Source organism: Orycteropus afer, unplaced genomic scaffold (assembly GCF_000298275.1).
Source record: "Orycteropus afer afer isolate SDZICR_OR568_19922 unplaced genomic scaffold, OryAfe1.0 scaffold00005, whole genome shotgun sequence".
Lineage (NCBI taxonomy): Eukaryota > Metazoa > Chordata > Mammalia > Tubulidentata > Orycteropodidae > Orycteropus > Orycteropus afer.
The window spans coordinates 28779382-28789906 of NW_006921592.1; the positions used below are offsets into that span (position 1 = coordinate 28779382).

General features: G+C 41.2%; 1 protein-coding gene across 1 annotated transcript in view; it reads right to left on the reverse strand.

The window, feature by feature from the left end:
• The window catches only part of LOC103196232 (zinc finger protein 83-like), a 48295-nt gene extending 44103 nt beyond the window's left edge, over positions 1-4192 (reverse strand). The window contains exon 1 of the mRNA XM_042780641.1: positions 4097-4192. Coding sequence (XP_042636575.1) covers positions 4097-4192 — 96 coding nt within the window. The remainder of the gene's footprint in view (positions 1-4096) is intronic.
• Between the last annotated feature and the right edge of the window lie 6333 nt (positions 4193-10525).

Sequence of the window (10525 nt, forward strand, 5' to 3'; positions counted from 1 at the left end):
AACAGTTCATATGCATTTTTTGTGTGTGACGCTGAGTGGAATCCCCACAATGTAACAGCTCTCTTCCCACTTCTCTCTGTGTTTATATTTTCCCTGTGTCCTTTTATCCTATGAATTTCTGCCTTCTGAGCTTTTTCCCTGCAAAAATCCTGCCATTTTGATCCCCAAGGCTGATTTTTCTAAGAAGTGCACCTCTCTGGTGTAGTTTTTTGACTTGTACACCTGTTTATTGTTTGGCTAAAAGTTAAAGCCACTGAAATGAGTTCAATTTGAGGTCCAAATGTTGATGAGGGGCCATAGTCTTGGGGGTTTCACCAGTGTGTATCAGATCAGTAAGCCTGGTCTTTTTTTTAGTTTTTGTCCACATTTTTCTCCCACTCTACCCAGGATCCCCAATTTTGATCGCTTCCCAACTGGTTAGCAGTAATAGCTAGGGCCCATCTAGCTCTTCTGGTCTCAGGGTCAGAGATCTGGGACTATTTCCATGTGTCTTTGATTTTCTTCACTCTCCTTTCCTCTGGACAAGGAGAAACCAATATTTGCATCTTAGATGGCTACTCACAGCTTTTAAGATCCCAGTTGCAGAACAATGTTTTTGTGTACTACATTATACTAGTCGAACTTGATGTGTTCCACAATCATGGTCCCAATCCAGCTGGCCCAGCGACTCACTCTCTCAAGGTATTTAGTTGTGGTTAAGAAGTCTTCACAACTTTGCCCCCAATTAGCTCCATTATATACATGGATCATTTTATAGTACATACAAATACCTATATAGAAATATCACCTGCCAAACCTATATATGGTCACACGTGTATTCCTGTTTGTCTACCCATAGCCAATCGTCTTGTCTGTCTACCTATGTATTGCCCTGTAAATTAGTGTTTATTACTGATAATGCTGTATTGTATATGAAATAATATTTATCTTTGTTGTTTGCACCTCTTTTGCACCTCTCCATGTCTTCTTTTTCCTTAGTGATGTTGTGTTGGTCACCTGCTTTTGGTATATCACCTTTCTTTCACCCAAATCAATACATGTCTCTTTCCTAGCTAGCAATTTTCCCTTCCCTCCCCTCCCAACCCTGGTAACCAACAAAGAAAATTTCCTTCTATGTGTGAATCTTTCCTTGATTTCCTTCTGTGATTGACTCATTTCACTCAGCATACTGTCCTCCAAGTTCTTCCCAAGGCCTCCATACTTTGAATTACTATTTTGTGGATTTATGTTAAAACTAACTAAGGAACTCTTTGGCATAAGAATAAAGATCACTAAGTGAATATTTGACATTTAATGCACTGTTAGAGATTAGAGAAGACTTCAGGCAGTTGTTATTAGAGAACTTCTAAAGCAATCTGAAAGTATCTATATGGACCTCAAATTTTGTAGAAATCTCATTTAAGACATTTCTGACTTAACTATTATTAAATTATTGGTGAGTGAGAATTGGAGAGGAACATAAAAAAATCCATTCACTAAAGAGCCCCAAAAATTAAGAATGAGAAAAAGATAAAACCTAGTGACAGAAATAAAAGTCAGTTGCTTTTCTGAATTTTTCCAACCATAATCTATGTTCCCTTAAACAGTTTACTTAGATGGTTTCTTGTATCAGAGTTTAGCCACCTTCTTTATTATCCAACCACATATTTCTTCTCAATTATAAATTATAATTGCTAAAAAAAAAACCTCCAAAAAATAAAATGATAATAATGATAGCTGCTATCAAGTTGACTCAGATTCATGTTGATCTTATGTACAACAGAACACAAAGTTGCTTAATTCTGTATCATCCTCATGATCATCAGCATGTTTAAGTCCATCATTGCAGCTATTGTGCCAACCCATCTCCAGAAAGTCTCCCTCGTCCTCACTGGCCCTCTATTTCACATGAGGTTCTCCTCTAAGAAGTACATCCATAAAAGCACATCAAGGTATTTGATATCTGTTTTGAGCAAGACTTCAAAAAAATGAACATCAATGGACCCCTTCAAATTAAACATCTAGGACCTTAACTACTTGGCATGTAAGTCTTCTAACAGGAGTAGACACAAGCCTCACAGCAGATTGCCAAGCTTCTGAAAATAGTATGTCAATGATCCAGAAGGGAGTGTGCAAAAATATAAACTAGACCTTGGAAAAATGCCACAAATTGTGAATGTATGTTTGGGGTAAAACATGTCAATGTCACTGAAGACATTCATGATGTAAGAGATTTTAAAACTCATTTCTTATGCTATTGTCTATTAAACCAAAACCAACTCATGGTGATGTATGTGTTACAGAGTAGAACTATTTTCTTGACTGTAATCTATACAGAAACAGATTGCATCCTTTCTTCCATGCCACCATTGGGTGGATTTGAACTGCCAACCCTTCAGTTGGTAGTAGAGTACAAACTATCTGCACTACCCAGAGACAAGATAGCTTGTACAGATTTTGTTTAAAGGAGAAAATAATTAGCTTAGGAAATCATCTGTGAAATAACGATCAACAGAACTCCTCGCTTTTATGTGATGAGCTCAGGAAAAGACCAAGTCTTCTCCATTATTGATCTCCATGCTCCTCAAGTGCTGGTGAGAGATTCTTGTTACCCCTCAACCCATGGGGAAAATATTTACTCCTGGAAGGTTGGGCAATCCTACTTCTGTAGTGATACTGCCTCGGAAACCCAAGAAGGTGTCGCTATGAGTTGGGTTTGACTCGACGGCACATAACAACAACAACAACAATCTCATGCTAGACAGGAGAGCTGTCTGAAACCTAGATAGTTAGTCAGAAAAGCCATGGCAAGAGTACTTCATAATAAGTGTCTAGAGAAGCTGTAATAATAATAATAATAGTAATAATAATAATAAGATTCTCATTGAGCTAGAGCCTTGAAAAAGTCTTCTCCCTATCTACTGTTCAGGTCATTGGGTTCATCCCTGAGGGAACTTTAGAAAATAAAGGAGCAGGAAATTCAATTATTGTTTCAGCTCCATTTTTGGAAAATTCAATCTTTACCATAAGCTTTCACGGTTCATTGGTGTTCTGGTTACCCAGTGCCACTCTGACAAGAAATATATACCACAAATGGGATGCTTGAACAAATAGGAGTTTATTCTCTTACAGTTTGGAGGCTTTAAGTCAGAGTTCAAAGTGCCTGGCTCTAGGGGCTGGGTGAAGGCCCCTCAACTTTGGCTTCAGATCTGCCTCTTGCTCCTGGCCCACTGTAGCTAGAGGCTTTTCTTCACTCAGACAGCTGCTGGCTGCTGAGACTGACAAGCCCAAGGTTGACAAGTAATAAGGCACAGTCCTGATGTTACCAAACCACATGACAGGCCATTAATTCAAGTCCATTGAAAGTCCCAAGGTTGGCAAAGCATGGCAGGCTGCTGAACAACCACATGGCTACATGCAGGGTTGAAGAATGCCATAAGCTAGAGACCATTCTCAAAGCTTTTTCTTATATATACATACCCAAAACAACTACTCAGCTACTCCAATAGATTCCACCATGGAGTTAATTACTAATCTCACCATGGAGAATAACTACATTCAGCTGCCCAGCCACTCAACCGGCCAGCCAAGTTGACATACAAACTTAACCACCACAATTGGATGATCCAATCAGTGGCATGAAAATGATACAAAAAGAGCAATGAGTTATAGTTAAATGAATGTTAAGAAGCCAACAAATAATGACATTCTGGCTTTGTTAACTTCTGTCTTTGTTTACATATCAGATGAGACTCGTATTTATGGACTTTGGAAAGATGTCCTTTCATATTTGACACTGAGTTCATGTGGTACAAATAGCAAACCTTGAGGAAATGTGAGTCTTTCTCTCCAGCACACGTTATGAGCCTCCCTTTGTTGTCCTTGCTGGGTCTGTAAAAAACAGTTACGCTGGCATTCTTCCAGTGGAGCCAGCTGCTCTCTGACCCACCCTTTAGATGGATCTGCAATCTGTTCTGAAATCCCAGGCAGCTGTTGATAGGCTCACTAAGTCTCTTTGCCCCCCAAGTGTCACTGCCCTCGGGCTCATGTCAGTATCCTCGCTGGTAAATGGGACTTTCACCCGAGATGGAGATCTGGGATCCCCTCACCTCCTCACCACTGTTTGCTTGTCTGCTATCGAAAAGTAAGGCTCTTCAGCAGCACTGAGACCATCCTCTACCACAAGCACCAGTCTGAAGTCCAGTGCACTCATTGTACGGTGTCCTCGTGTATGTGTGTGTGTGTGTGTGTGTTCTTCATTTGAAAAACAAAAGTGGTCCAAGCATCGACATTGTTGTTAGTTGCCACTGAGTCATCCACAGCTCATGGTGACCCCATGTGTCACTGAGTAGAACTGCTCCATAGGGTTTGCTTTGCTGTAATTTTATGGAAGCAGATTGCCAAGCCTTTTCTTCTGCAGTACCCCTGGTTTGAACTGCAAACTTTTAGGTTAACAGTTGAGTACAGACTACTTGCCTAGAGACTTTACATCTACATTAGAAAATATTTTGGGTTGAATTGTGTCCCCTCAAAAAATATTTGTTAAAGTCCTGGCTCCTGCAACTGTGGATGTGATCCTGTTTGGAAATAGAATTTTTCTTTTGTTATATTAATGAGGTCATACCTGTGTAGGGTGGATCCTAATCTTTATTCCTTCTGAGCTATAAAAAGAACAAAATAGACACAAGGACACACACACACATGGGGAGGACAGATGACATGTGAGGACCTGTCTATAAACAATGGAACTCCAAGTCTTGCTGGGAGGCATCATAAACTAGGAGACAGGCCCACAGAAGGAACTGGCTTGACCAACACCTTCACTTGTACTTTTAGCCTTCAGAACCGTGGGAAAACAAATTTCTGTTCTTTAGTCATCCACTTGTATTTGTGTTATAGGAACACTAGCACTAACTACTGGGATCAGAACTCATTTAACTTCAAGGAGGATAAGAATCACCATCAATAGAGATAAGTATTGATTTGGGTGAAGAAAAGAGCAATATACCAAATGTTAGTGATCAATATGGTGGCATTGAGTAAGAGGAAGACATAGACAGGTACATGGGAGGTGCAAACAGCAAAGGTGAACACTTTTGCACATATAGTACTGCATTGTCAGTGAATGCAAACACGGGTATATGGGTGGATAGATGGGTGGACAGGCTGAATTATTAGGTATGTCTATGCAGCAGGGAGTATACCCAAGACCATGTATAGTGTTGGCAGACAATAGTTCTACAAGTGTATTTGTATATTCTGTAAGAATTCCCAGTGGTATAGTAGAGCTGGCTAGGGACAAGGTTGTAGTCACTTCTTGGTCAAAGCCAGCTACATAGAGGGACTGAGTAGCTGAACCTGTGGGCTTGGGACCATAGTTGCAGGGGACATCAAGCTCAATTGGCATAACATACTACACAAAACATTGTCCCATCTCCTACTTTGATGAGTAGTGACTGGGATCTTAAAAGTTTGCAAGTAGCCATCTAGATGCAACAATTCCAGAGCAAAGAAGAATGAAGAAAATCAAAGATGCATGGAAACAATTAGTCCTCGTGACTGGTACACCATGCAATCCTCAGCCTATATGACTATGAGACCAGAAGAACTTGATGGTGCCTGGCTACCACTGTCAACCACTCAGAGGGGGATCTATGTAGGAGATCCTGGAAAGAGAGGGAGAAAAATGTGGAACAAAACTCAAAATCATTTGGAAACAACAACAAAAAAAAGGGAACCAGTTTTGCTGGTCTGATAGAGCCTGGTGGAACCACTGAGACTATGGTCCCTAGCTGCCCTTCAGATCTGGAATTGAACCCGTACCTGTGGCTTCCAGCCAAACAAAAAACAGGCATAAGTATTGGACATGTACCTAAGGCAGATACAATCCTTGGAGAGAACAATCATGGGAGAAAGAAGGGCTGTTTATGCATCGGGAGACAGTTCAGGGGGCAGGAATGTATGGAGGGATGGACACAGGGAGGAGGTGGCTATCAGGGGTAAGTGGGAGGAGAGCTGTTGCATTGGGGTAAATTATAGTCAATGTCATGAGACAACATGTGTGTGAACTGCTGTATGGAATGTGAATTTGCTCTGTAAACTTTCACCCAAATCACAATTTAAAAAAACAAACAACAAAAAAAAGAATCACCATCAGCCCAAACCTGATTCTGTGAGGTAGAGGTTAGACACTCTCCAACATTTTTACCAATTCTGACATCGGTAGTCCCTCCCATGGCATTCTTTACTTCTCTGCTGGGTTCAGTAACTCATCACAACAGCCACATAGAATTCACAGACCATGCTCATAGTTACGAAGTTTATTAGGGAAGTAACAGGATACATGTCAGGATCAGGGTTAACTTGGAAGTAATAGGAACTCAAGAAGCAAGACACAGTTCATTAATCAGGATGGCTTCCAACTAAGACAGCTCAGCTTCTCAGGGCCATGCCTGCAGGCAGGCTGCACTTCTCAGTGGGGTTAGCCTCATCTTTGTTGGGTAGCATCCTCTCATCTGGGCTAGCAGGCCTGTCTCTCACTCATGCTAGCCTCCTCTAGGGTTCTGCCCTGCTCAAGTAAGTGTTACAGCTCTTTAGCTCTCCCAACAAGTGCCTGACAGTACCCTACTCCATTAGCAAGCCTCCTGCCTGAAGGCTCTCAGCTGTCTAGCTCCATGGCCCAGCAAACCCGTGCAGCATTAGTCTCCTGGTTCTCACTGCTCATACTGCTACTACTGTCTTATACCATGTCCTGCCATCTTGTCTCCAGTGTTACAGCTCTCTCTGTTTCTTGGGTCTAGGAGATTCTCAGTTCAGGGACCCTGGGTCCAAAGGACATGCTCTGTGGTGGTTATTCTTGATGATAGTGAGGTCCTCCTCAACCTCTGTGAGACTGGGGCTTTTATAAGCCTACTCCTTCTACCAAAACAAAGAACAGACCACTCCCCTCTGGAGGCCACAGTCATCTAATTGCTTAGTAATTAATGAATCCCTACAAGGGTTTTATGTACTTTATTTGCATAGTAAGCTGTCCAGTCCCTACAAGGTACACATCTTATTTGCATAGTTAATTGTCCAATACCAGCAAGATTCTGTCTTAGTAAGTCATCTTGGCAGAACTACAAATCCAGGGCCAGAAAGGCAGTATATATGAGAAAACCTATTGCACTGCAACTAGGTAATTAAGACAAGAGTTAAGTATTAGACACTTACAGTCCTCGAAGTGCCCATGGCAACACTTTGCACATGGTGACAGGACACAGATGTGGTGTCATGCATGACATTCATAATGCTGGATGGTTTTCATGTTTTACTAAGCTTGTGGTAGGTCGTCTTTAGGGTACTTGCCAAGGAGGAAGATAGGTACCATGTGAGAATCACCAAAGAATTAAGAAATGCCAGGGCTATGGAGGCTAAAGAGATAAAGATCTTCCACCAGAGCCAACAGGAGCTTTCGCCTAGGGCTAGTGCCCTGAGTTTGAATTTCTAGCCTCCTAAACTGTAAGAAAACAATTTTCTGTTATTTAAACCCACCCATTTGTGGTATTTCTGTTATAGCAGCAGTTGGTAATTAAGATAACAGCTTTATTCCACTCTCATTCCAGGATGCCTGGAGCACAACTCTTATAATTGTGGCAAAGGTGTGACATATGCTGGGAGGAGAAAGGAAACAATCTCTCTATCAACCAAATGGCTAAATGCACCACAGCTGAGAGTTGGGAATCTAAAAACAGCTGCTTCAGTTTACACAAAGCAAAATCACATCTAAAGTTACATTTAAGCACGAACACATTTGCTACAGTAATTTAAAAAATATATAGTAAAAGTTGTCAATCAGTTGCCAGCAAGGCACAGTGAAAAGATCATCTGATGTCATGCCCCAAGTTTTAGATGATCAGTTCTGTGTGCAGACTTACTTAGCTGCATGATCTTGGACAAGTCTCTGAATGTCTCCAAGCCTCACTCATAAAGCAAGGATGTTAAAAAGCCATCATCCCTCACAGGGCTGCTGTCAAGAATAAATGTGATAATGTATCTGAGGATGCTGTGAGTGTGATCCAAACGTTCTCTTTTTCAAATGTACTGCTTTTAGAGCTATGTGAATTGGGTGAAGAGACGTTGAAAAATTCTTCAACACAGAGAGCGCCGATTCACATGATGCCGATTGACAGGAATGACCGATGTCAGCCCTACCCGTTCGGGGCAGTTCTGATTTTGGAGAGAGAGAGAGCGAGAGAGAGAGAGAGAGAGCGAGAGAGAGAGAGAGAGAGAGAGAGAGAGAGAGAGAGCGCCTGTGTAAGGCTGGGAGAACTACCCTCTACACAGTGCTGCTGCCACTGGGGCTTAGGCTTCGTTGTCTTCTCTCTTCATTTCTTCTCAAACCCCACCCCTAGCCCATCCCCTGTGGTAACTAAGATACCAGCTTTGTTCTACACTCATATCAAGATGCCTGGGGCACAATTCTTAAAATGTGGCAAAGGTGTGGCATATGCTGGGAGGAGATGGAAGAAAACAAACCATACTTTGGGCACAAGGTATTTAAACAGACTTGCAGTTGACCTGCAGGCTAAAATCCCCAAAACCGAACCTATTGCCATTGTGTCAATTCCAACTCATACTGACCCTTTAGGACAGGATAGACTGCACCATAGGGCTGTAAATCTTTATGGAAGCAGACTGCCTCTCCAGCGGAGCAGATGTTGGATTCGAACCACTGACCTTCTGGTTAGCGGCCAAATGCTCCTTTATAGGATTAAGCACCAAGCATACTTAAGCTTTCATATAAAAGCATTGCAATTTCCAAGCTAATACTCTTTTGAAGGTCAACATATGTGGACATTGAACACCGCCTTGGCAAAATTTTGCTAGGTGTAGATCCAGCAAGAATTGTCTGTAAATTAGATAAACACTAATTCACACCTAAATGCAAAACGTCCTGGCTAATGTTTAAAGCTGTGAAGATCAAGGAGCAAAATCATGAATGTGATATTACTTCTATTGCCGAAGCTCCATCAAGCTAGGAGTAGAAGGGAACTTCTGCAATGTGACATGAGGTATCTATTTTTTAAAAAATCCTACACTGGTGAAGTACTAGGCATATTGTACAGATGTCAGCCCCAGATTGAGAACAGGACATGGATGTCCATTTGCACCACTCCATTCATCAGTGTTTTCATTAGAAAAGGACATCATGTTTGGTAGAGGTCCAATGAAAATAAAGGAAACCCTCAAGAACATAGATTGACCCAATAGCCATAACAATGGTCTCAGATATATCAACAATCATGAAGATGGCCCAGGACCGGGCAACCTCTCATTCTATTGTATGTAGGGCTGCCATGAGTTGGAGCCAACTTGATGGCAATTTACAACATTCAACTTTGTACTGCAGGTTCCAGGCAATACAAAAAGTCAAGAAAAATAAATAAACAAATGTTACAAAAATTAGACATTTTATAAAATTATACTTTGACTTCTTGTGTGTTAGAATAGAATTGTGCTCCACATGAGACTAGCTCCAGACATTCAAAGTTACTGATAAACCTCATGCTCTTTGTGGTTTCTCAAAAAAAGTTGCAATTCCTGTTTTTTCTATAGATTAACTTTTATGACCAAGCAATGCTCAGTGCAAGTAAGAAAAACTTGTTTGCATGGTGAGTTTTACCACGGTAAAAATTGTGTTCCTGGTGCAGAGTTAGTATGCTAATGAAGCATACCTACATGATAATGAGAATATGATAACCTTGTGCAACTGTGAATGCTTACAACGTTCATGTATGTTCAGCATGCATCTGAACCTATAACAACATCACCTACGTGGCTCAACAATTTGTAAAATGTAGGAAGCTGTTTCCAGAGGACAGACAGAAGCAGAAGTGGAACATTTCTCTGTCTCCTTTTAGCAAAGTAAGGAATAAAGCCCTCTCTTTCCCTCACTTAAGTGTGGTTTCAATTGGTGAGAGTTGCACTGGGCATGGATGTGCTTTGAGGTAACACATAGGATTTTCAATTGCTGATTTTTTCAGAAGTTGATCACAAAGCCTTTCTTCTGAGCCACATCTGGGTATATTTGAACCACCAGTCTCTTGTTTAACAGCTGAGAACAATAATCATTTGTACCACCCAGGGCCTACAGCATTCAATAATTACACATAGAAAAGTACAAAAAATCACCTCCTTGCTTAATACTCAAAGTCCTGAGAGAAGTTTAATTCTCAACAAAACACCATACTTTGCAGCCTGAAGCCTTCTTGGAATAGAGTAGCTTAAAGAAAGCTATACAGTGGGCTGTTCTTTCTCAACAGTATTTTTTCTATATTATACACATATGTGTGTGTGTATACATATACACATGTGTGCATACATATGTATATTCAGATTAGCTTAAAGAAAGCTGTACAGTGGGCTGTTCTTCCTCAACACTATTTTTCTATATTATGTTGTTGTTGTTGTTGTGTGCCATCGAGTCGGCCCCGACTCATAGCGACCCCTCCTTGGGTTTCCGAGGCAGTATCACTACGGAAGTAGGATTGCCCAACCTTCCTTC